We start from the raw sequence: 27,552 nt of genomic DNA on the forward strand, positions 1-27,552 counted from the left end.
CCATCTCCCACTCAGTTATATGGCACTTTCCTTAAAGGTAATCTTTCACTTTTCTTCTTTTGTCTTCATCACTGCTTCAATTGTTTAGTTTCATTTATATTTACATTACTGTTTGTAGTGTTTTCTGTTCCTATGTACAGGCCTGTGACAGAATAACTATAAACTATAAATGAAATTTAATAGCACAACCAATGCCCACATTAGAATGAGCAAATAGTTATTTGGTATGGAAAGAGGATAGTGCCTATAATAAACAAGAGGATGGATGGTTTATAAATAATGACTAACCCTCACCTGTATGGGACAAGTCAAGTGCTCGAATGGTATAAAATGAATGTAAATAAACATCAAAGAGCACATGGAAGGGATAGCTTTCAAAAACGGGCGGGAATTGGCCTATTAAGAGTTGGTAGGTAAGAGAGTGATCTAATAGAGTTTATGAAGAAAAGATCTTTTGCAGGCAGTGGTTAAAAGAAGTATGCTTTGTTGTACAAACAGCTAGTGGTAAAGAACATACAGTATGAAAATGGGAAGATGATCCCTGCGTCTCAGTACTTCAAGTCCTCAGACAGCACCACCCTGCAGCTATCCGATGAAGAGAAGAAGGTCTCCGGGGAGATCCGGGTGAGTGGTGTTGACTGAAAAAGTTAATGAAACACTTTCTTTGATGAAAAGACACTCATAACAGAGGGAATTGTCTTGACAAGTGTTGCAACTCTTAGTAAGTTCCCATCTAGAGCCTGAACTTTATTGTCTGTAGTTTCACCTGCCTCTATCCTTCTTTGATCATGATGAACTGTAGTAAATTTACAAGACCTCTGCAATTTACATTACGGATGATTTTGGAAAAATAGTAATTGTACAAAACAAGATTGATAGGTAATTGATGGAACAGCATCATTCTTGGTAAGACCTGCGGAAGAGTTCCTCCAAAGCAAAACATTCTAGTACCTAAAAGCTGTGAGAAAAACTGGGCTTATCCATGGTAACTTAAGGGCCAGGCTTCTCTTGGAGAAAATGTAAGTGTAATATGAACAGCAATGCCAAACAACATTCAGTCTCAGAAATGAACAGACCAGTTCAGATAAAAATACAAACACCCTAGCAATAGAAATGAGGAAGGTTAGAAGTATGAATCAATAGGAATGCAGAAAACAAAGTTGAAGAAGTCTTAGCATTTAATGCAGTTTCTGATTTCAGAATTCTACAACAGCTCCTTGGTTTGACTTTTCCAAAAACGTCCAATAGAGAACAGCAATGTTTGTTTTCAGGACTGAAACCAAACAGAGTCCTTTTGAAAATGTTTTAAAGTTGTTCCGTTTTTAGGAAAATATGTTTTGCCTAAAAACACTTTGTTGCTCATTTTCATCAGCTGAGCATACTTCAAAAGATGCTGTGTGAAGGAACCGTGACTCTTTTACCGATGCTTCAAAGATATCTGCACTTTTTAGAGTTGGTTCCTTAAACTCAGGCCAAGGCTATCAGTGGGAGGTAGGCCTAATGAACATTCCTTTTATAACCACAGGCAGATGTCCAGTACGAAATGCTTTTGCTGGTTTTCCCCAAGGGTTATAGAGCTGCCTTCCAGCCCTGATACTCTGTTTTTAAAATCTCACATGTGGGTCGTGCAAAGCCATATTGCATGCCCCTGCAGCCCACATTGTGCATTTGACATTTATGACACTTGTGAATCTTATGTGCATTTTTACAGTGGACCTACCTAAAAGTGAAATATGCCCATTGGTGTTTGCCAATTGCACTGTATGTTCTAGGGAAAGAAGTGCATGCAGTGAAGTGTTTGCTGCACTTTCCCTTCCCACAGGTACAGAAATTCCAACAGTTTAGGTCCATAAAAATACAATCATTTGGATAAACCTTGTAAAAATTGCATATTCCTACATTAAATATTCTGTCACCAGCCATTCAACTTTAAAGATGAATTTCATGTGTTTCCACTCAATACAAGCTAGTCAAATTTCTGGCCAGACTCCAGGCAGTAGACTTGGCTGCATCATTTCCCTGGCAAACAACATCCATCATGTGGCCATGTAAGTGAACGTCATCTTCAACCTTCTAAGAAAAGCACATGACTCCCTTGAGGTCTTTAACACCATCTGTTCCGGAATGTCTATGCTTTCCAGCACATTAAGCCCTCAAGGTTTGTAATCTCAGAGAATATGCATAATCATCCTCAACAGGAAACAAGGTTAAAGATTGACTTTTTAAACTCTTGCACAGCATTAGCACTCATGAATAAGTTTGTTATCTATTAATCGTCTCATTCCTCTTTTTGATCACCAAAGTTCCATTGTTACATTAATGACATGGAAAATCTTCAATCATGGCAGATTTTGCACAGCACTGCGGTTAGGACTGGGGCAGAAATATGAGTATTCCGAAAGAAAAGTAGCCGTCAGAAAAGTAAACAAAACCACAAAGTTGTAACTTAAAAAATATTCACATATACCAATGTTTTCCACAAGCCCATTAACACACAGAAACGTACTTCAAAAGAAGTTAAAGTAAGAATGTCCATCAGGTGAAAACCTTTCACATATATTGGGCCAGTGGTTTTAAAAGGTTTTACCTCAAGAAATACTATTTTCGTGAAAGAAAATAAAATAAATACTCTTACTACACTAATCTCAGCAATCTTTGGTAGTTAACACTCATGAGGAAAGACACACATGGCAATACATGATTTGCTTTGATTTCCACGCACAGTCCTTGGTGTTTTTGTGAATTCTCAGAATGTGGAAAATCTATGCAAAGGTTTAAAGTATGTGAATTATTTGCAGGTTTAGATTTTCTTTAAAATGTATGAGGTCCACTTCAAATGTGCTGAGCATGCTCTGCAACTCAGGTTCTCAATTATTCTAAAGCACATATCACATCAGTTTTGTGCTAAAGACTTGCCAGTTTTTAGGGTAAAAGTAATTAAATTGTTACATCAAATACAAAAATCACAGTTAACAAGAAGAAGGCCCCTTAAATGTTACTGTCAGTGGCCTGTCAGTTCTAATCTTACACTAGGCCAGACATTGCAGCCTACAAACTGTCCAGACTGACTACTTGTAGATGTGTGTATACCATCTGTGAAAGGGGGTACTTAATCTAAATAAATCCATAAGCCCAAATGCCACTGGAAGCATTGTCCAGTCAGTTTAATAGAAAGGTAGCCAAGCATAGCTAACCCTGGGTCATACGGTATTAACCTTCAAAGCAGCAAAGGTGCGTTAGTAGCTCTATTGTCAGGAGACAATTGGTTATTATTACAGGATGGTCATCACCACAGTACTTATAGAATGCAATTGAGTCTAGAAGGGGAGAGGTTGCTCTAATGTATGGATAACTGTATGCCTTATTTGGAGCAGTGGTGGATGCTGAATAAGCTACTCAGCTGGCTAAAGGTTGTCGTTTTAAGAACTCTTGCCTGAGGGTCAAAGGGTTCAACTTTTTTGAATAGTATGCTTGTGAGGTCAATTTTAGGAAAATGGATGTCAGTACCATTCAGGCCTTTACTGCATTATTAAAATCTTTGTTTTTCCACAAGAGCACTGTTGTATGGGGAAGCCATTTGATGGGCTATCAGAGGGCACAGACTTCAGGTGAGCTGAGTGGTGTCCCACAAGGATCAAACAGAAGCAATCGTAAGGGAGACCTTTTTAAAATATATTTTTACACAAACCTAGGGAAACACGTTTTTTCTTAAGTATATCCTTGCCATTACCCTGGAATGTCAACTCAGTGGCAAGGCAAACCTCTGGAAATGTGTGTGCGTGAGGTATGATATGTAACCATTCACTCAAACAATATACCTAAAGAAATAAAGCACACAAACCAACTTAGATAGACAAATTAAAAATGTAATATGTAATAAAAGCAAGATACAAAAGGAAAAACAAAAAAAGCATTCTAGGACTATATATTCCACTAACGCTTTTGGTCACAAAAGAAGACAACATTTAAAAAAATTAAATTAACAACATGCGCTTCTTTGGAGAACGTAGTTCCTATTTATTATTTATTTAGTTAAGAGGCAAGGATAGACTTGTCAATCAAAAAATAAAAAGTGGCTATTAGAGGGTAACAATTCACAACCAATATTCACTGGCAAGACTTATAGGTACTGGTGGGGCTGCAGTGAAATAACTCCACTTTTTTATGTTCTGGGTCCAGTGAACATAGACCTCTCAAAAATCCTTCAGGCTGAGGTTACAACGAATGATAACAGGTTAAGAAAGCTCTTTCAGTTCTCCAGCAGGGAGCTGAAAGTCTGCAGTAGAACATCAGATTTCCTCTGTTCAATGACCTTTCAGCTCCAGTCATTTCGCAACTCGAGGGATGCTCTCCTGCTGGATTTGAGGGATTTACAACAAACCAAAATGGCACTCATATAAGGTAGTATGTCCAAAACCTCTTGAAGTAGCTTCCACTTCATGGTCCTTCCACTTCAGACACCTCAGACTCAGAAGACAAGTCACGAGGAATATTCTGCGCAGTATGCCACAGCCAAAGACCACATTTTCACTCAGTTGTCTGTTCACATTTTTAGCGTATATATTTAGATTCTGAAATTTAGGCTTGTGGTCAAGGATCCCTTTCTTGATATTTTTAGCGACAGGCAGGACAGGAAAACAACTTAATCAGCCAAAAGGAAATTTGTTTTCCACTTTCCAAATTTAGGGGGTCATTAGGATCGCGGACGGACTTGAGTCCGTCCGCGACCCCAGAGCATGAGGGAACGTCCGCATGGGCTGCGGCGTTCCCTCTGTGCAGATTAGGATGTGACCGCCAGGGTGGCGGTCACATCCTCTATTTTTAACATTGCTGCGGGTGGAGCTTCAAGCTGCACCCGCAGCAATGTTAAAAATGCATGCACAGCATTTGCGTGCACAAAGCGGCAGGCACCGCGCGGTGCCTGCTGCATTGTGCACGCAAATGCAGGGGGGTACCATAGGTACCCCCCATGTGCACCCCCCACCCCCCACTACACCTAGGGGGCCCGCAATTGGCCCCTGCAGTGCAGTTACACATGCTTTTCCACGGCGGAAAAGCCGCCGCGGAAAAGCATGTTCCCAAGCACATCCTAATCTGGCTGACGGTGTCTAAGAGACACCTTCACCATTTTAGTGCTTTTCCGCCGCGGTTGTAAACCAGCCGCGGCGGAAAAGCTGCGGACGGAAACCAGGACCCACCAGCCATCCTGATGTGGCGGTGGGTCTTTGGTGGGTCCGCAGAGGATTTTCCGCATCCTCCGGGCCGGCGGTGGCTTCCGCCGGCCCGGAGGATGCGGAAAATCCTCCATCCTAATGAGGCCCTATATATGAAGACCAGTGAACTCTGCGTGGTTTTTAAAAAAAATTTCTGTCAAGTATGAAAATGGTAGGTACCGCGAAAGCAATCCCTGAAAAGCTAAGGTGTCCCACGGCACCTTTCTCAGATATATAGAGGTTTATTTCCTTTTTCATGAGTACTGGACCATGAAGAGTGTGTGTGTTCCATCTCAGCTAAATCCAAGATTATGAAAGCCTCTTTTGATGTGTTGGATGTCTGCTGGTAGTGGGCACTCCTCCCTCTATCAACCAGCTCAGACTCCTTTTCAAGTTCATACCGCACACCTCTACTAACCATCAGGTAATGGAGTCCTACTAAACATCAGGCAGCAGTGTCCTATGGTGCTTGGATGGAAACTCTAACAAGGACTGTGGCCGATAGATCAAGGTGATGGGTGTCATTGACTCATAGTTATCAATTTTAAGCAGACCTAAGCTGAATCCTGCCCCTCACCTCCAGGATTGCTGCTCTACCACCATTTGAAGGTGATAGGTAACATTTGCACCTGAATCCTGACCATGTGATACCAGACTACAGCAAATGTAAAAATATTTAGAAGCGTGTTAAACAATCAAAACTGGAGGAGCACTTAAGCTAGATAGAATTTCTTACTGGTAACAGTTCTGATTGGTTTAAATTCTCACGTTGTTGTGGTATGTAGAATAACTTAAGAATGCAATGTGTTTATTATTCATAGGCTGCCTGGGAAAGGATTCTCACCAATGTGCTCACTGTTGAGGACTCCACCGACTTCTTCAAGGCAGGAGCTGCCTCCATGGATGTTGTCAGGTAATTGTGTGACCCATTATACTTTCACAGTGTGTTGAGAGAAGGCCTACTTGAGAGATCAATGGAAAATACACTATTTGTTGTTAGAAGTTTCATTATGAGCCACTGATAGCCAATTGGCCACTTCAACATGTTGGAATATATCCTGCTATTTCATGGCACCTGTCTAAACCTGTATTACAGTAAATGATTATTATAGCTTCATCATTTATTCCTAGAGCCACCTCCTGCTGCTTTTGGGCTCTACATTAAAAAAAACGGACATGAAAGAGGCAAACTCAGTGGTGTCATTTTAGCAAAATCCTAGCACTAGTCGCATAATGCCTTTAAGAACAGATGATATAAGTGAATGATGTCATACAACCATCGACATCCAGTGTTAAGACGCTGTATATATTCATTAAACAGACTTTGTACCAAAAAAAGGCTTTGGCAAGGTGATAGATAATGTTTTATATCAGGTATGAAAAGCCAGGTTCTAAATCCAGCAACATCTAAGATATTAATAGATTCCAAAGATTAATTGTCAGATTGGTTAAATCGCTAGGGCTCCGGAGCAGTTTGAAAACAGCATTACGTGGTCTGCAATCACTACACCTGACCACACTTAAATAGTGCCCACGGACACGGTATAGGCAATTATGCATTTAGGTATTCTGGGTGGTCTCTGAATGTAGAATGTATTTAGAGCACCTTCTCTACAGTCACCATGTGAGTCTGCACGTGAGCTTCTACCTGGTTACAACATGTTTAGTGCAGCAGATTATGTGGAGAGCCAGATATTTGGAAGCCCAGGCTGAACCAGAGATTTCCCGGGCATCCCTGCCCTGATGTGTGTAGACAGTAAAGTTCATGAATCGTACCATTTCCCGGCAAGTTCCTGCATGCAGCATACTGCTGCATGCAATAGCTTTTAGGCCATGCATGGCCTCATCCTGCCAAGCCCAGCATAGATGGCTGGGAACAGCCTACATCAGTTGCCAACAGTACCTGTGACAGCCTGGTACTAGGCCATATCAAGCTGCTAATGGGCAGATTCTCCAAGGGTCTTCACATCAGTAGCTTATCCCATGAGGCACAGAAGGGAGGAAATTTCAGGACCCAGACACACTGATTGCATTGCATATGAAGTAAGTGGGTGATGCACACAAAGGTTCACTAAAGCTTTGGTTGCCTACAGAGAACCAATTGTGATCTTAATTCACCACAGCTGTCGGGGCAAAGTATGTGCTCATAGCTTTTAGCCCACAGCCATTTCTGTGAGACTTTTTTCCTCTCAGTTATTTCAGGCATAGCCGACTTTAAGTGGACTTGAGGAATGTTGCAGAAGGGACTTGCCTCAAACCTGCCCTCCAGTGCTCATTATGTATGTGTATGTATGTATAGAATTTATAAAGCGCCGGAATCACCCCCGGAGGGGTATCTCTCCGCTATCATTGCGGGAAAGTCAGATGGCCAAGTGCAGATAAAGATTACACCCTGAAAAGTGCAGTTTTCAGGAGTTTCCTAAAGTGTACAAAATTGGAGCATTTACGCAGGTCCATAGGTAAGGCGTTCCAAAATTTCGAAGCCAGATGGACAACAGTTTTGCCGCCAGTGCTATGCTTCATGAACCGGGGAACCACTAACAGCCTTTTCCCTTCTGACCTAAGATGACGATTGGTTCAATAGACTTTTAATTTATCCGCCAGATAGCTGGTGCTTGTGCCAAACAAAGCTTTGTGAGTGACGCAACCAAGCATCTCATCATTTATTGGGCTCCCTCATAAAGCAGATGTAGGGCACTCCTAAATATACCACTATGGAGAGAGGAGGTAACATGCCTGTGTGAAAAGAGAAAGGAAAAAGAAACATTAGTTCTCCAGAGAACTTGAGTGTTTGAGGTGCAATTCGACTGCCTATATGTTTCCTCAAATTCAGTTCATCTTCATATGCTCACTGTACCATTAATGCGGGGAAGTCTTAAGCATAGAACTAAGAAAGGCTTTCCCTTCCCTTCCCTTCCCTTCCCTTCTCTTTGTAGTTCTAAAGAACAGGAGTTATTCATGGTCCCCTGTCATCTGCTGTATTTCCTACTTCTTTCCCTAAGCCACCTATGTTTTCAGATAGTCAAATATATTTGCTAAATTTGTGCAAATCCTAGGTGTCTTGCTGGACCCCAACCTAAGCATTAGGTCCCAGGTCAACTCTGCCATCAAATATTTCTAGTTGGTGTCCCAGCTCAAGCACACACTTCATTATCAAGATCCTGCGACACACGTTAGTTGTCTCACTGGCAATCAAAGGTCCATATGCCATTGCCATTCTAGTCAGCCTACCAGAATGCTAACACAACAGCATCTACAGTGCTCTGTATGAAGTTGGACGACTGCTGAGTGAGCTCAAAAGAAGGAAATCCACGTCTCCTTTCCTCAAAAGATTTCACTGACTACCTATATAAGAAAGGATTTGATTAATAATCCCTTTTTGAACCTAGAAATACGTGGCTAATCCTACACCCTCTTGTCTCTGAAGTAATATTATCTCACGTACATCAGCTCCAAGCATGTGTTCCTTCCATCACTGCCTTATATCTGTTCTTTCTAAAGATGCATAAGAACAGGACAACAATACGTTTCGGCACCTGTGTTGCAATAGTGGAATCCGCATCCCTTTTTGTAATAACTTTACCCTCCAGTGTGACTTTATGAAAGAGCCTGAATTGTAATCCCTGGCTCTCACCCACTCTCCTCGTTAGCCTGAAACTAGAGGCAAGTGTTTGTAGTGTGTGCACGATAAACTTGATAAATACTTTGAAGTCGATTCTCTCCTGCGAGCCACTTTCTGCTCATCTCCCTTTAACAAACTCCTCGCTCTTCTTCACCTCTCTCTCCTTTATCCTACTGTCTATTATCCTCCTCTAATTCAGTTACCTTACTCATTACACAGTGTTTAGACAGAAATTCTGAAAAAATATATTGTGTGGATCAAATATTGTGTCAAGAATATTGAGGACAAAAATATTGTGAGAGTAAATTTCTATAGGTAAGAACCGTTTGACTATATATAACTCCACATATATGGCCTTGCTACTATATATATCTTCAAGGTAGGTAGATGTGGAGTTAAGAACAGTAAATCTATTCCTACCTATTTGCACTTACCTTCTTGATATTTTGGTTCTCAATATTTTTGACACGATATTCTGTCCACACAATATTTCTGTTTCAGATATACTGTCAGTGATCCAACACACAGGTTGTTGTCACTGTCTCCTTGTTATCTCCCATTGTCCTCTTTCTCACTCTGATAATTTTACATCATCCCATTGTCACACCATTTTTCAATTCCTCTACTCAAATCTAACTACCCTTTCTCTCCCCTGCTGTCACTCACTCATTTTATTCCCTCATTTTGTCACTGTGCTTTTCTTGCCCCTTGGTGTGTCATTTCTAATTAAAAGCATAATTGCAGTGGCCATGTCAAACACTTTTTTTTTTACCTTTTGACTCTGTCGCTTCTATGAGTATTGGCCGGGAGATCACAGTTGCTCACACCTCTTGCTCTTGGCTTCTCGTTGTACGCAGACTGGTAGAGGAGGTGAAGCTGAAATGCGGCGGCCTGCAGTTACAGAATGAAGATGTGTACATGGCAACAACATTTGGAGAATTTATCCAGATGTTGGTGAGACGAATGAGAGGAGAAGACGGAAAGGAAGAGCTGATCATTGATTATGTAGGTATCTCTGGCCCTTGGGCATCATGCCCTGATTCCCTGACGGTGTGAAGGCAATGCCTCCGAAACGAGAAATTCCCTAAAGGGGAAAATGCAGCTTACTGGTTGTCTGGTTGGCGTGTTTGAACAGTATCGATGGAGCAAAAGTCAAGGATGTTTACGTGGATATTGTGCTCATATGTTTAGCCTTCCAGGTTAATTTCAGAATGTATAAGTCACCTTGGAGCACAATTTGAATAGGACTTGCCATTTTGAGAGAACTTGCTACAGGACTTGATTAATTGTTTTCTTCTGTTTAGCAGGTTGGAGATTCAAATAGGAGAGGCAGTGGGAAGTAGTTGCAGGTTAGTTGGAGATGCCTTCCAGGGTGAAGTGTCTGCCTTTCTGCAAGTACCAGTCAGGCTGATAGGCAAGATGTAGCATTCAGTCAGATACTACACATTTTTTAGATGATGACGTGGACTGTAGAAAGGGTCCACGTGGTTGCTATTGGAGCTACTAAATGTCTAGATTGTAAATGTATTTCTGTAGTAGGGGATCTCTGTGTATAGTCATAATCTAGTGAATAGTCCCGCCCATGTGCGTGGACCCCGGCAATCAAAAATAATCTCTTACGTTGTCAAATCATGCAGAAACTGCAAAGACACTTGAGAGAATTTAAAGACAAATAATGCAGCCTATATCCACAGGCTACACTGTCCAGTACTTCAACTAGAAATTCCACCATTCAACACCACACTCAACATAGCCTGCCCAGTTTCTACCATAGAGAAATTTGCCTCTACCAGTAAAAGACTCTGGAATGATAGAGAGGAAGGCATGGACAGACAAGCCCCATAGGCTGCCATTATGTGGCTTAAATAGGATACTGTGCCTTTAAGAGAACTTTCCAGAACTTTCTCCCAGAATGCACAGCAGGTCCCTTTTACTTTCAGTTCTTATTTTCCGGCTCCTGCTAACAGGACCCTGGCATTGAGCTCTCCCCTTTTTCAAGGGTTTATTGGATTTTTGTGCACTTTGTGTTTTAAAAGTGTTTTCGTTTTTGTCTTGGTGCTTTCTTCTCTCTCCTGTGTGTTTGTCAGGTGTTTTAGGGCTCTAAAATGCCTGCCCTTTTCGACAAATGCCCTATCTGTGGGAGGAAGAAGGCCAAGACTGATCCACACGAGGTCTGCATCATCTGCCTTCCTGAAGCACATGTCCCTGAAGAGTGTGCCATCTGCAAGAACCTTTCTGCAAGGACTCTGAGGGAAAGGCTGAAGATTAGGCTGCAAGGCCTGGAGGACAGACGACTGCAGGCTGCAGGTGGGTCTGGGCAGGCCGGGAAAGCTCCTTCTGCCTCTGCTGAGGCCTCTGGGGGGCTCCCCAGAGGCAGGAAGACCAGCAAACGGTCCCGGTCTCCGTCGGCGTCGATTGCATCATCAACGACGTCGAGAGGGATGACGACGGTGTGTTCCCCATCTCCCCGGGGCTACGGGTCGAGACGGCATGGGGATTCGACGTCGAAGGGCCTAGACAGGCCGCCGTCGAGACCACCGTCGACTGCAGCTTCATCGTCGTCGAAGAAGGAGCGACACCGCCGGTCGCCGTCGAGACGAAGATCGGCGTAGAGGGGATCTTCGACGTCGAGGACCTCGAGAAGGAGGAGTTCACGCTCGTCGTCGAGAATGGACCGGTCGACGTTGTGGAGGCAGCGTTCGGCGTCGAGGAAGGAGAGGTCGACGTCGCGGAGGCGGCGTTCGGCGCCGAGGAAGAAGAGGTCGACGTCGCGGAGGTGGCGTTCGACGCCAGAGTTGCAAAGGCGACATTCGACGCCGGAAAAGCGACGCTCAGCGTCGAGAAGGAAGAGATCGGCGTCTAGGAGTCGTTCCAACTCTCCTAAACGGCGCAGGAGGAGTTCTGGCGCCATAAGTCAGGCTGGATCTAGTGGAGGGCGCAGGAGGAAGCAATCGCCTGCTGAAGGGGCTGGGTCACAGTCCCCTTCCCCGAAGAAGTCACCGGGCTCGGTGTACTCTGTGGTATATACACCACCTCGGCATAAGTTGCCTCCTCCCCCTATAACTAAGGAGGACCCTCCTACCAACCCTCCGCTTCCACCAGGACGACCACTACCACCGCTTCCACCGCATGGGCCCGCCCCTCGGTCGGTGATACCCCCTGTTCCTCCGCCAAGGTCGGCGTCACTACCTCCTCTTCCTACACCACCTAAGGGGACTCCTAGACCGAGGCCCCGGGAGGAACCGCGGAAGACGCCCCCACGGAAACCTGCGGAGCATCCACGTGCTGGGAGATCACGCTCTCGCTCCAGGAGGAAGGAGCGATCGCGCCACAGGTCGTCCACACGGTCGAGACACCGCCATAGGAGGCACAGATCTCGCTCTCACACGAGGTCCTCAGGGACCAGGGACTACTCTCCGACTTTGTCGGGATCGCCGGACACGAGGGTGTCTCCGGTTGATGACCTGGTGGCGTTCCATGATGTCCTTTTGAGAGGCGCTGCCAAATTGGGCATATCCTTGATAGTGCCCACGCCTAAGACATCAGTCATTTTCGAGACACTGCACCAGAAACACCTGTCTCGTCCACTACTACCTCTGGTGCCGGGCCTTAAGGAACCGGCCAAGGACCTTTTCCTCACCCCTGCGGTAACTAAGGCGGCACCATCGAGATTGCAGAAAAAGTACCGGGCTCCCGATTCGGACCCGGCTTTTCTACGGGTGGAACCTGCTCCGGACTCTGTGATTGTGACGGCGGCCCACAAACAACATGCCACCACCCCGTCATCCACGGTTCCCCCTGACAAAGAGTCTAGATGGATGGATTCAGCTGGAAGGAAAGTATGTGGAACATCAGCGACCTCTATGAAGGCTGCGAGTGCCATGGCTTTGTTGGGACGCTACGACCGCGCCCTCTGGGACTCCGTCCAGCAGTTTGCGGAGCACTTGCCTCGCAATAAGCGGAAAGACTTCCAGGAAGTGCTAAACGAAGGGATGCTGGTAGCGAATCAAATTATCAGCATTGCGGAAGATTCATCCCTTTTAGCGGCACATGGCTTTGCCATGGGATTAACTAGCGACGTCATGCCTGGCTCCGCCTAACGTCACTGAAACCAGACGCACAGCAAAGGGTAGCTAACCTTCCATTCTCTGGCGAAACCCTATTTGGGAAACATGTGGATGACGAAATGGCCCACATGAAGGCGGATGCCGAAACACTCACAGCTGTGGGTCTAGAGAAGCCCAAAGAAGCGAAGAAGTCGTACCGCCCATTCCAACGGCGGTTCGGTGGGCAGGGCAGAGGACGTGGCCAAGCTTCGGGACAGTCACAGCAACATCAACAGTTCCGTAAGTCGTTCCAGAAAGGCCCGAAGGGCAGAGGAGGCCAACAGTCGGCACCAGCGACCAAGGGCCCGGCCGGGTCTAGGCCCTGAGCACTTACTTCCCCCGGATCTGTTACCCACTCCGGTAGGGGGAAGCATTCAATTTTTTCTGGCAGAGTGGAGATAAATTACTCAGGACAAGTGGGTGCTGAATATTGTTTGCAATGGATACCGTCTTCGGTTCACCAGCCCACCTCCAGCAATTCCACCGGTCAGCTCGCAGTTTCAACTGCGCGAGCTTCAGGCGGAGGCAGATATCCTGTTAAGGAAAACGGCGATAGAAGACGTACCTCTGTCTCAGAGAGGAAGAGGTCTGTACTCCCGGTTCTTCCTGGTTCGCAAGAAGGACAAGAACAAGTTCAGGCCCATTCTGGACTTGCGACAGGCAAACAAATTGATTCGCAGGGAAAAGTTTTGCATGCTGTCGTTGCATCAGATTTATCCTCAGTTGCAACAGGGAGACTGGCTATGTGCTATAGACCTACAGGATGCGCACTTCCATGTGCCCATTGCACACAAACACAGGAAGTTCCTGCGGTTCCAAGTCGGCGCCAATCATTATCAATACACAGTACCCCCATTCGGACTAAAGTCTGCGCCGAGAACATTCTCGAAGTGCATGGCGGTGGTAGCAGCACACCTGAGGAAGAACAAGGTGTTTGTTTACCCGTACCTGGACGATTGGTTGATTAAGGCCTCCTCCTTCTCGGAAGCGCGAGCACACTTCCAGAAGACGTGCGTTCTCTTGAACAAGCTGGGGTTACACATCAACATGTCCAAGTCTGTCCCGACTCCAGTCCAGTGCATTCAGTACTTGGGAGCCTCCATCGATACGCTGTCAGCAAGCGTGTCTCCTTCGGAAGAGCGATTATCACTCCTTCGGAAGGCTCAGGCTCTTATGGCCACTCCATCTACAACAGTGAGGACGGTGTCTTCTCTACTGGGATCGTTGGCCTCTTGTATCTTCCTGACGCCACACGCATGGCTGCACATTAGACCGCTGCAGGAGTGCCTGGAGGACTAGTGGGATCAGAGGAAAGGATCTTGGGATGACAAGATAAGACTGTCTCTGCATGCTCTTCAGTCTCTGAAGTGGTGGTATTCAGCGGAGAATCTCCTCAGAGGGGTTCCCTTCCACAAGGACATTCCCACGCAGACTATCGTGACGGATGCGTCTCTCCACGGCTGGGGAGCGCACTCCGGAAGCCTGCAGATTCAAGGAACGTGGTCCCCGATGGAGGCCACGTATCACATCAATTTCCTGGAACTCAGAGCTGTTCACTTGGCACTGAAGGCCTTTCATCCGTCCTTCCAGACCAACTCTCTGCTTGTACAGACGGACAATACGACCACAATGTATTACCTCAACAAGCAGGGGGGTTCGAGATCACGCACTCTGTCACAGGAGGTGCAGGCGATCTGGCACTGGCTTCTGGCCAGAGGACTGACGATAACGGCTACCCATCTGCCAGGTGTGCAGAATGTTCAGGCGAACGCACTGAGCAGACGGATTCAGGAAAACCACGAATGGGTCATAAACGACGAAGTACTAGGAGAAGTCTTCGCAAGGTGGGGTACTCCAGACGTAGATCTGTTCGCCACCGCCAAAAACAGCAAATGCCGAGACTTCGCCTCCAGGTACTACCAGCAGGGGACGCTGGGGAATGCGTTATGGATCAACTGGTCGAACAGTTTTCTGTACGCTTTTCCACCCATTCCCCTGATTTTGGCGGTGCTCATCAAGCTGGCCCGGTCCAGGGCTCGGATGATACTCATTGCCCAGGAATGGCCCAGACAGTGGTGGTTCACGGACCTGCTTCACCGGTCTCTCCTTCCTCACATTCGGCTGCCGTGCAGGCCGGACCTTCTCACGCAGTTCGGGGGCAGATGTAGCACCCCAACCTCTCGTCTTTGAGTTTGGCGGCATGGCTCCTGAGATAGTGCAATATGGCCATCTAAATCTGCCAGAGGATTGCATGGACATACTGAAGGAGTCTAAGAGACCTTCCACTCGGACTTCCTATGCTTACAAGTGGAAAAGGTTCTGTATCTGGTGCCAGTCTAAGAACTATGACCCGACGACATGCAAGGAAGACGTCATCCTTCCTTATCTTCTACATTTGGCGCAGTCTGGCCTTAATGTTCATTCTATTAAGGTTCATCTTGCTGCATTGACTGCCTACAGGAAATGCCCTTCACAGACTTCCTTCTTCCAGATCCCTGTGATCAAAGATTTTTTGGAAGGCTTGAAGAAAGTGTTCCCTCCTGTCAGGCTTCCTTCGCCTTCATGGGAATTGAATGTGGTGCTGTCCGTATTGATGAAGGAGCCTTTTGAACCTATTCATAAGGCTTCGTTGCAGCACCTGTCCTGGAAGGCGGTGTTCCTCGTGGCCATTACATCGGCCCTGAGGGTGAGTGAAATTCAGGCGTTGTGTTGCCAAGAACCTTATACTGTATTTCATGCTGCTAAGGTTGTTATGCGTACTCACCCTAAATTTCTTCCCAAGGTTATTTTTGATTTTCATGTCAACCAGACCATAACGTTGCCTACGTTTTTTCAGAATCCTTCATCTCCAGCGGAAAGGTCTCTACATTCCCTGGATGTTAGGAGGGTGTTGAGATTTTATCTGGATAAAACCAAAGATATTCATAGGTCAGACCAATTATTTGTCAATTATGGATCGGTCAGAACAGGTCTTGCTACCTCTAAGCAGTCCATCTCTAGGTGGATTGTGTCCTGCATACAGTTGTGTTACCAAAAAGCAAATAAGACCTTAGGGGGTAAACCTAAGGCTCATTCCACCAGGGGAAAAGCTGCCACAAAAACTTTGCTCCGTAATGTTCCAATTGCAGAGATCTGCAAGGCGGCCACTTGGAAGTCGGTTCATACCTTTGCTAAGCATTACTGTCTGGACACTGATGCCAGGGCAGATGCTCAGGTTGGACAGGCTTCGCTGCGGAATTTGTTCACACAATAGTGGTGTTAATTTCTTTTCTCCACCGCCGCTTTGGTGTGGGGATGGGCTTGCCATTCTATTCACTAGATTATGACTGTACACAGAGATCCCCTACTACAGAAGGAGTAGTTTCTGTCCTGTAACTCCAGTTCTGTAGTAGGGGTATCTCTGTTATAGTCCTAAGCGCCCGCCCTCCTCCCCGGTGGAGATAATTATTCATTAAGGAATGCTACAGGTCTGGCGTGCTACGCCTTCAAAAAGAACTGAAAGTAAAAGGGACCTGCTGTGCATTCTGGGATACTGGGAGAACGTTCTCGAAAGTTCTCTTAAAGGCACAGTATCCTATTTAAGCCACATAATGGCAGCCTATGGGGCTTGTCGGTCCATGCCTTCCTCTCTATCATTCCAGAGTCTTTTACTGGTAGAGGCAAGTTTCTCTATGGTAGAAACTGGGCAGGCTATGTTGTGTGTGGTGTTGTATGGTGGAATTTCTAGTTGAAGTACTGGACAGTGTAGCCTGTGGATATAGGCTGCATTATTTGTCTTTAACGTCACTCTTAAGTGTCTTTGCAGTTTCTGCATGATTTGACAATTTAAGGGATTATTTTTGATTGCCGGGGTCCATGCACATGGACGGGACTATTCACTAGATTATGACTATAACAGAGATACCCCTACTACAGAACTGGAGTTACAGGACAGAAACTACTCCTTCTGATGTTCTTCAAGCTCAAATATGTTTCTTGTCAGCCACTTATAAGTATTTGTTTACATTTTACTTTCTGTATCTGTGAAGACCTTTATCTGTACAGTTGTGTTAGAACAATGATGTCCTTGTAGAGCTTTTTAAGTTTAAACAAAATATTGTGTGTTTCACTTTTGTTGCTGAATTGCTTTGGTGTTAGTTCTCCAGACTTTGGTGATAAAATACTAAATGCAATCATGTTTATTGGACATTGTTCATACAATGTGTAAAAGTTTCAAGTTTCATGTGAAGTAATATATATCCTTGTGTTACATTTGATTTGCAGTGTGATAGAGTGCAAAATAGCTTTTTAAACGCCTCATATGAAAATGTTGACACAAAAGATTTGGTTTGCTTATTTTCTGTTTCGAGTATGTAAATCAACAATCTGTGAGGCTCTTCAGGGAACCGTAGAGTTTGTTGGTTTGCCTAGGATTCTGTGCAGTTTTAATATACTGTGTGCTAGTACCCTCTGCCTGGAGTGTGAATGGTTGTGGAGTGCAGTATGTGTAATATTAGAGCTTTGGTTTAGGTGAGAACCTTTACATAGTATTGAATTGGGGGGAGCACAACCTAAGTAGTGTGAACATCACACTCACTGCAGTTATGTACTTTATAGTAGGCCTGGGTGGTAAATTCCGTTCTGCTCGTGGAATTTGCGGAATTTGGGTAAGTTCACGTTCCGTGGAGAATGCGGAATTGCCAAAAATTCCACGATCCGCGGCTTTGCGTAATTTTTTGCTTGTTGGCGCTTTCAAAATGCTTGTTCGCAAGATATTTCTCTCCGAGCACGCAAACAGCATTCGCGAACAGGAAAAAAGCACTGTGAACGGGCAGAACAAGCAATTCCACATGTTTGAAGAACTTTTGCGTGCTCGCGAAGATTTTGTACGTTTTGCGGAGCTTTGCGTAGCGCGACTAACCAAATTCCGTCCACCCCTACTTTATAGGCAAGTTTTGGTTAGTATTGTGCTGCAAGTAGTCTGTTGAAGAGAGATCTCAAGGGCTGTTACAGTCATGTGAATAACAGGCAAGTGCGTCTTTCTGGTTAGTGGAAGGACAGCACCGTTTCTCAGTATTGCTTGGTTGTGTTGAAGTTAACCTGCGAGTGTACTACGAAAAGTTTATGTTAGGGGAAGAAGAATAACTTTTTGTTTTAACATTGTTATTGTCATTTGGCATGGAGTTATGTGTAACCCGTGATTAGAAGGTGGTTTGATTTAAGCGAAACAAAGTAATTGCATTGTTCTCATTGTGTAGCCTTACTGTCTTGTTTGTAATTGTTAGGAAGTCATGGTCTGGGGGATTCTTTGTGTCATTAGTTTGGCATGTCTGCTCTTTGGACTTGTTTGCCTGCAGGAGTGTCCTACTGTTGTGTAATGAGCCCCGTCAGCATTTCCTAAGAATGAGTGGGTTGGCTGGAGTAAATTGTAGGTGTTGGATCCATGTGCCAGCCTACGTGCACTAGGCCCAGTCAACTCTGCGTATGGTTTTGAAGGTCCCACGTATCTGCATTATAGTTCCAGGAGCTTGGGTCTGGTGTGCAGTATCAATGTTCTTCCTTGGTCGGCGCCTTAGTGTGTCAGGCTTGTGTTTTAGAATGAATTGATGTTGTGGAGCGCTTAATTGTACCATTTTGTGTGTGTGCTGTGATTAGGTTAGTTGGTTTGATAGAAGGGCACTCTAGGGCAGAGCATACTGTATGCGTGGGTTTGGTGTCTGTCCTCGTTGATACTATGGAATAAATAGTTTCTCCTAATTACTCTGGGGTGGGTTCCTTTGAACAATCGATGCAGATGAGAGTGGCATAACTCTGGAATGACGCGATAGGACATAGAGCAGGTGAATGGATTTATTTATGATTCTAATTTGTTTGCATTACTTATATTGTTGTGATACCCGAGCAACGAAAAATAAAAGCAAATTAAGTTACAACCAAACCAAGAATTACTGTAGTTCCAATAGTGAACAGCACCACCATCGGTGAGACTATTAGGTAAGTTTGAGTGATCCCTATAGACAACCAGTTTTGCTTTTGAGTATTATACAAGTCCAGGTATAGGGTTTTTCGGGCTTCCTCTATTTTTATTACATGGGTTTGTTTATGAACCACAGTGAGGGTGTGTTTGTATAGCATTGTTTGTAATAATTCTTTCTAATTTGTTCTTTGCGTAAGAGATAGGAAGCAATGTGTTATTTAGGAATTGCTGAGCTGTGTTAGCAATGTGATTCATTTATTGTTTTCTGATAGTAAAGTTATGTGGTGAGTAGTTGGTCAGTGTATGACAGTCAGAGGGTAGAAGTGAGGATGAGGTGGTGCCTTGAAGGGACAGTAGTAGAATGTTCTGTGCCTAAGACCTTGCAGGATGCCATATAGAGGTGGATGCCTCCTACCAGGGTGACTCCTGAGGGATCCTTGGAAGATCTTCCCTCCTTCTACAGCGTCAACCACCTTTTGGGTACACAGCCTTAAAAGGTTCTTCCATATCTAGTGTTCCGGCACAGCAATAAATGTCCTCACATCTTCAAGTTTAGACTATGATAGTAGCCTTTGCATAGATATTACCAGTCCTGACTACAAAAGTTGAAAGTTCAGAGAAAATTCAACTTGATCTCCATCTATAAACCTGTGGTTATCCTCAGACCGCCTTATCCAGGTCCCTTGGTACAAATAAGACCAAACTTTATGTTCATGACATTTGAAGTCACTTTACCAACCTCTGGAACAACCTTCCTCTCATCACACATCGAAAGCTCTACTGTTAAAACGTTCCTGCCTACTGCTCTTGACATCAAGACCCATCCCTGATGTGTGCAATGACTTCCTCTATAAAAGGAAGACGGGTGCACTACAAACAAAACAAAGGTAATCTTGGAGTAAGTACTAAGGAGCCCGCGAGTGCCAGGAACCCGTGCCATCATGTCGGTCTGCAGTGAGAAAAGCTGGGAGTCTGAGCGTTGGAACATGGAATTAATCTGAGTGTTGTGGTCCAGTTAAAATTCACTGCGTCTTTCCCCCAACCCCTACTTCTTTCTTTACACACAACATCAAACCTTACAATTCCAAAATCTACGATTTACAGCCCTAACATGGCAAATAATAGTTTTAATCACAGAATAGGGAATCAAGAAAGAAAATCTGAAAAAACACCCAAACTCAATTTAAATATGGGGCCCTCTCTGTGGTGCACATAATATTTGTTGAAGATTCATGGTAAAAGTAAGAAATCTGGGAAAAAAGAATTTCTATATGTTTGCAATCAAACTCGACTAGAAATAATCTGTAGCTATGTCATGCAGGTATGTCATCAAGTTTCATCTGTTAAAACCTCCACTTTTGTCAATTGTATCCATATTTTAACTTGAAACTGTTTTAGGTGATTATAATTAAATTGTTTTGTTGGTGGTAAAATTTGATGAAGTTTCAGGTCAGCATAGAGTTTGTCGTCATAACTGCAAACTCAAACACAAATATTCGGCACCTGTCTCATAAAGAAACGTCATTGGCTGGTAAAAATACCTCTTTTAAGGCATTTTAATCATTAATTTAAGTTGAAAACATTCTTGGTGTTTAAAATGAAATTGTAATATTGATTCTAAAATTGATGATGCTTCAGGTCACAGTATTTCTTTTACAAATTCTGTCATGTAAATGTAATTTTCTACATTAAGTTGTTATTGTTTCGCAAAGTTAGTATTTATTTTTAATCTCCATAATATTTTCCATTGAGCCAAAGGAAATATGATTTTTCTTATGTTTTATCAGATGGAGAAGAATATAAATAACATGACCATAAAGATGCCTCACCAACTCTTTGTTAATGGACAGTTTGTGGATGCTGAAGGCAATAAAACCTATGAAACCATCAACCCAACTGATGGAACTGTAAGTTTGATGGTGGATATCAGTGAGGGGTGAAAAACGAATGAGCAAAGCCATTAAGAGTTGCCCAATGATGCCGGCTGGTATTGATGTCTGAAACAAGAGTGTTCCTTTGTCATTAGAACCTTTCTTGGTAGTGCTAGAAAGCTATGTTCATAAAGTAGGAAAACTTTACATTAACCTCATGCGTGCTCATGACGAGCTCAGCTCGTCATGAGGCACGGCTGCGCTGTGCTCATGACGAGCTGAGCTCGTCATAACGGCTGCGGCGCTCACACATGGACCGCTGTGCTGAGCCTTCTATTGAAACGGGCGTGGCCGTGACGAGCTCAGCTTGTCATGAGTACAGCGCCACCGTGCTGCGTGACGAGCTGAGCTCGTCACAAGCACCGGGGCGCTGTGCGCACCCCCCCCCCTCCACCCAGCACTGCTGGGGAATTACCCTTGCGGCGAAGGGGTTAAAGACATTGCCCAATACACATGTGCTTCAAATTTACCAATGAGGAGTTGTCTAGGTACAAGAAGCTCTGCATGAGTACATTGTATGCATTTTAGTACTCTTGGAAAACTCTGTCATAATTTTTTCCAGGAGTACGCCAGACATTCTTTGAGAATGCAAGAAAAGTGAGAAATTCTTTCAAACTTACTGCCTCATTCAAAGCCTAGCGGAGTGGGAGCATCACCGTAAATCGGCGGTGCTCTTACCTCGCTAAAATCATGGTTGTGAAGCTCTATTGATAGTTGTGAGAAGCACCGGGTAATAATGTACATATGTCAGTAAGACTACACTTATGTAAAACAATGAAATCAGCATTCAAAAATGAGTCGCTACAAAAAATTTCTGTGCTGGCCACGTCCACATCTTCACAGGTCAAAAGTTATAAAGATCCTTCTCCGAAGAGTCGTATGAACCAAAGCTGTTGAGGCGTGTACTCCTCTTTTTCCACAGCTTGTTGAGAATTTGTGTCAGTGTGTAACTTACAGGATGTTTTGTACCTAGTGGTAGGGCGATGGCTTCTTTAAATTACCTCATATCAATAGCTTTTTAAATAAGTCAACCAGTGAAATCTGTTTTGTATCTTGAATCAAAGTATCCCATAACTGATTATAAGGCATTTGGGGCCATATGTAGGTAATCTCTATTAACCGTTTCTTAAATACTGAATTTTAGCGATTCAGTATTTAAGAATAGGTAAATAGTATGTAGGTAATCATTAGGTAAATGTTACCGAATCAGTAAAATTCGTTATTTACCGATTCGGTATTTACCGAATCGGTAATTCCCATTCATTCCTATGGGCCTGGAGGCCTGGAGGCCCATAGGAATGAATGGGAAGACATTCACTATTACCGATTCGGTAAATACTGAATCGGTAATATGAGGCACATATTCAAGGGTGGCAAGGTGTCACATTGACCCCCTGTTGCACCCTTGAATGGTGCATGTGTGCACATGTGGCACACATACATGCCCTAAGCGCATTTATGTCTGCCACATGGCACTTTAGAAAAAGCACAAATTTGCTTTTTCAAAGGTTTTCGATATTTACCACCAACTTGTAGTTGGTGGTAAATAACGAATCCTTAACTCAGGAATGCACTCACTTGAGTGCTCCCTACATTGCGGATTCGGTAATTTACTGATTCGGGGCTAGATGTAGGTAAATAATTTTTACAGATTCTAAAATACCGAATTTTATCGAATCAGTATTTTAGAATCGCTAAATCTGATGTAGGTAAATTTTCGGTATTTTTTACCGAATCAGTAAGATTCGGTAATTTTACCGAATCGGTAAATTTACTGATTCGGTAAAATTACCAAATCTGTATTTTAAGATGCCCTACATTTGGATACCTACATCTGGCCCTCGGTATGTTAAGAATTCGGTACTTTACCGATTCCTTAAATTACCGAATCGGTAAATTACCGAAACCTGCAATCCTGCCACCTACATTTCAAATGCCCAATACCGGTCGGTAACGGCTGAAATTCGGTCATTTCGGCCGTTACCGACCAGTATTGGGCTACCTACATCTGGCCCATTGTCTTCTACTCTGCTCATTGGGTAAATGGAAGTGCTTAACACCAGAGGAGAATCAATATGCCTGTACACCCAGCCATACTTGAAAGGGTCATGTGACAATTATATGTTGCAATACCTCATATGCAAATTAGAACAAGTATTGGCAAAACCAATTGGTCTTGCTTTTGAGACTTATTTGCTTTACCAATTGCTTTCGGTGGTGCTATACAACGTCAGGACCCAGTGCAGCGCCATAAAAAATAAATAAACAAAAGGCATGCATTCTGATGGCAGTGGGCACCCATTGCTTTATATTTTTATTTACCAATCTAAGTGGTGTCCACCATCTTGGATCAATAAATATATTTTTAGTGCGAAAGGGCTAATTGAAAAAAAGCTCTGTGGGTGTTGGGTTGGGTGGGGGTAACGGAGGAGAGGGTGGTGAAAAAGAGGAAAAGCAACACATGGAGAGCACAGAGACAGAAATGAGTAAGAGAGACAAGGAGATATGTCTCGTGGGTGGTGAGAGAGAAGCATATGGTCGAGAGAACGAAACGGGAGGAGAAGAGAAGCACACAAAGGAAACGTCTGGAAACCACATGCACTTGTGGAGTGCTTACTCAAAAAAAAATTAAAGAGAGCACCGCAGGCGGAGGGAGACTAACACACAGACGAGAGAGAGCAACAAAAAGCAGGATAAGAGGAGCACATGAGGGACACAGCTGGAAAACACATGCACTCTGAAGGAGTTTCTTAAACATTGTGGAAGGACACACGTTAAGAGGCTATGCTCCAGGGGTAGAACAGATACAAGATAGACAAGCCAAACCCTTAAATGAAAAGCATGCACTTAAGAGGGACATTAATATCAACAAATGGTAAGCAATGGGTGACCTTTAAACCCACTGTAAGATCTGGTAAGTTGACAATAGGTCATTTCTATCCGGACACCTTGCCAGGTAGGCTTGACCAAAAAATTAATGTCTTCTCCCTTAAACTGAATTAAAAAAAACTAAAATAATTTTTCTGCATGGTATGGATAGGCACGCTTCTATGTTAAGGCCAAACAGCAGTTAACACGCTTCTGTTTCAAAGGCCAAATGGCGGGTCGCCTATTTCGCCACAATGGAGGGCACCCTTTATGAACACAGAAATAATGTAATTGACATTATCTTTGGCCCTAAGTGCCAGATGTTATTATTTGGCTGATGTTCATTTGTTACATTTGCTTCCTCCATTGGCTGTATGAATATGTTAATTTTGGGTATGTCCTTGGATGGTGTAGTCCTTCTGGCTAAATCCCCTTAATGGAATTCTTGGGCATGTGGTACAGTACAAATGTGTTACTCAGTCAGTACTGTACCGATGCTGTTAACATTTAATTTCTTTTTATTCACCACTCATATTAGAGCTCTCTGTGCATAATGTTCAGTTTTCCAAGGGACTTAAGCTCTCTCGAATGTTCGCTGTAATCAGTGCAAATACGTAGTATTATCTGTTTAACATGGATGCTACCCTTTCCTCCTGCAGGCCATCTGTAAAGTATCTCTGGCTCAGATTGCTGATGTGGACAAAGCTGTAGCAGCAGCTAAGGATGCCTTTGAGAATGGAGAGTGGGGTAAAATGAATGCCAGAGACCGTGGTCGACTCATATACAAGTAAGGAATCTTCAGTCGAATAGTCCATGGTAGCACTACCCGCTAATTCTGGCAAAGTCTGTTTTTTGTGTCTACCACTTCCTGGTAATGTCCTGAGCACCAAAGGGGCATTTCCAACACCAGAGATTCACTTGTCATAGAAGAGATCCTTTTTGTATTGAGACAACTTTTATCTGTTTTGTGCCAGATAATAATGTGAGTTTCAGATGTGGGATTAGTTGTCTTTTTGTTATCAACATACGCCTCAATGCCTTACTATGAATTGTCATGTGTTGTTTTGGATTTGAGTCCTTAAGTAATAGCTTGGTAGTATGAGTTTATCTCATGTGCAAGGCTTAAGTTGCAAGCTAAGAAACTCCCATCTTCCACATCAACACACCTTATTGCCCAAAGAGTTCAGTGATGGGCTAGGTAGAGGAACCGCAAATAAAGAGGACAGTCATCAACCCATTCATGCTTTCCTGCTTCACTAGACTAGCTGAACTCATGGAGGAACACCAAGAAGAACTGGCAACCATTGAATCCATCGACTCGGGAGCTGTGTACACCCTGGCGCTGAAGACCCATGTGGGGATGTCCATCCAGACCTTTCGATATTTTGCAGGGTGGTGCGATAAAATACAGGTGAGGAACTGCCAGGTTGATCCTTTCCTTCTTACCTTGTCTGTGTTACCACATATTATTATTATTGCTCAAAATGGATGAACAAATGATTACTAATAAGGTCATAAAGAAAAAAAGAATCTTCTCTGTCACCAACAGTCATGAAATATGTAATTATCATCACTGTATTTTGATTATATTTTTGGCCAAAAAGCTCCATTCACTCAACATCTGTGGCAACAGAGAGGAAATCTGAAAACAAAGGACCTCCCTCACAAACATGGGGACTCATTTCTGGCACAGAATAATACACCTGCTCAGGATCTAATGCCAGTGGTTCCCACACAAGTCAAGCACCGACCTTTGGAGAGGAAAAGAACTACAGCTTACATTTACATGTCTGATGTTCTAAACACACATTTGTTTTTGGAGCAGACAGACTTCCACAGAGATTGTTTCTCCTCAGAGTTCTAAGAAATATGTTGGAAAGTGAGTAGACTCTTCTCAACTGTCTATATAATAAAAAGCAATGCTACTCACAGAACCTGAAATGTAATCCAAATTTTTTTCCTCGCAGGGAATCACAACGCAGTTGTTACAATGACTGCATTGTGATTCCACATACCATTACTCCGCAACTCGGAACAACGACTTGCGGGGGGGGGGGGGTTGTTGGATTTAACATCCAACACCTTCCCTATTGTCCACACAGAATGGAGTTGGAATAGTAAATTATACTATTCCAACATCCGGCGCCCCCCTCCGCAAGTCGTTGTTCCGACTTGCGGAGTAATGCTATGCGGAATCACAACACGGTCGTTGTAACTACCGCGTTGTGATTCCCTGCGGAGAAAAAGACTGCGGTATGACAACATACATTCTAGCCAGAACAATGGTACTGTCAGGCAACTTTAAATATGCAGCGCTATTAAAAAAACAATGTAGTAATCTCAGCTATCCAAGAAAGCTTGGGGAGAAGTGCAGTTGATCCAGATGCTCATGGTGTTGCATCAGAACAACCAAGATTATAAATGACGGTGGCAACTACAGTAGTTAAAACAGTAGTCTTAATTTAGGAGGGCAGGAAGTGGTTGTAGTTCTTATAACTGTTTGTTCAGCTTGTACTAGGTATTCCTTTTTTCCAGAGTGCACCAACCAGATCATCCTGGGGTTTAATTTTTCTGTTGGCCCACCATACGTTCAGCCATCTTCAAGCATGCCTGCAGAGTGTACAAGGCATCCTTTATAAACAAAAGAATACAGTGACAGCCCTTGTTGGCATATCTTCCCCAAAAAATCCAAACATTTGTTTGGCCAAAAGTGAAAAAGTCAAGGGTGGGGAAGGGGGATAAATATCAGCGCAGTAATATCAACAAGGACATCTTTAACTGAAATTAATTTTATTTAATTTTAATGTGGCTCTACGCGGTGTAAAGAATTCAGACATACCAAAGACAGAGATTTAATGAGAATATGGCCGACGGTCCAAGATGTCCTCCAATATTACCTGCTATGCTTAGAGATCTGCCTTCAGTGGAGCCTCAGCCCGGTGGTTCTGCTGAATACACTGAATCTTTGCTGCATGGCGCTATTTTTAATTCGCACAGTCACCAAAGACTTTTGTTTTCCAAAACAAACATTCAAAGTGGGAGTTTGTGAAAATCAAAATAGAAAGGGTCCCGGCATACTTTTTCCATAAGAGTGGGTTTTTTGGTTTTCTCATCGGGACTCCATCTTTCACTACTGGTCCCAAAGAGAAAACATCTATGATGAGACTGCTGTCCTAAATAGGGTGGATATTCTGTCATATATTTCCGGACAGCCGGTGGCGTGTGGGCTGTTGCTCAAAGTTCACCTCTGGCGGGGCCAAAGGAGGGTCCGGTGGTAGAAAACTGGTGCTTCCCCAACTTTAAATAGAGGGGGGCTGTGAGCTTGACGGACAGGCCAGTCAGTGCTTTTTTCGGACGCCTCACATCTGCCAAACTCTAAATGGGCACTACGGTGTGTTGTTTTAGGATGTACCCGTGTTCAGCCCGTAGGAGTGGCACACATTTTACAGCCTATTGGCATGTAAATTTTAGAGCACTAAAACATACCAAACACAACCCCTTATAATTGTATTGCTTCAGGGACGTGTGTGCCACTCACATACTTCTAACCTAGATACATCCTTCAGTTGCAGACCCTATTAATTGAATGTGCATAATCGACCCAGTGCGTTGTCTGCCATATTTGCTCTTATGACCAGATTCCACAATGTCTTGGTATGTGAACATAAGCGGTTCAATAGTACCTCATTGAACTCAGCAGTCTGTGAGTTTGTTGAGAGTACTCCATGATCCTACGCATCCATTTATAAACTAAGTAAGGGAACACCGGGGCTCTCTTCTCATTTATTTTATTTGTACGATGCTCTAATGGGTTGCACTCTCGCTGTACTGGTTGAAGGCTTTCACCTCTTCCTTC

The 27,552-nt window shown here is 43.9% G+C and overlaps 1 protein-coding gene across 1 annotated transcript in view; it reads left to right on the plus strand.

The window, feature by feature from the left end:
- Window positions 1-27,552, plus strand: part of LOC147693023 (cytosolic 10-formyltetrahydrofolate dehydrogenase) — a 243,769-nt gene that overhangs the window by 159,790 nt on the left and 56,427 nt on the right. The window contains exons 8-13 of the mRNA XM_086939265.1: window positions 499-624; window positions 6,035-6,126; window positions 9,693-9,840; window positions 20,685-20,804; window positions 24,356-24,483; window positions 24,957-25,107. Of these exons, the coding sequence (XP_086795391.1) occupies window positions 499-624; window positions 6,035-6,126; window positions 9,693-9,840; window positions 20,685-20,804; window positions 24,356-24,483; window positions 24,957-25,107 (765 nt within the window). The remainder of the gene's footprint in view (window positions 1-498; window positions 625-6,034; window positions 6,127-9,692; window positions 9,841-20,684; window positions 20,805-24,355; window positions 24,484-24,956; window positions 25,108-27,552) is intronic.

Source organism: Lissotriton vulgaris, chromosome 9 (genome assembly GCF_964263255.1).
Source record: "Lissotriton vulgaris chromosome 9, aLisVul1.2, whole genome shotgun sequence".
Taxonomy (NCBI): Eukaryota; Metazoa; Chordata; class Amphibia; order Caudata; family Salamandridae; genus Lissotriton; species Lissotriton vulgaris.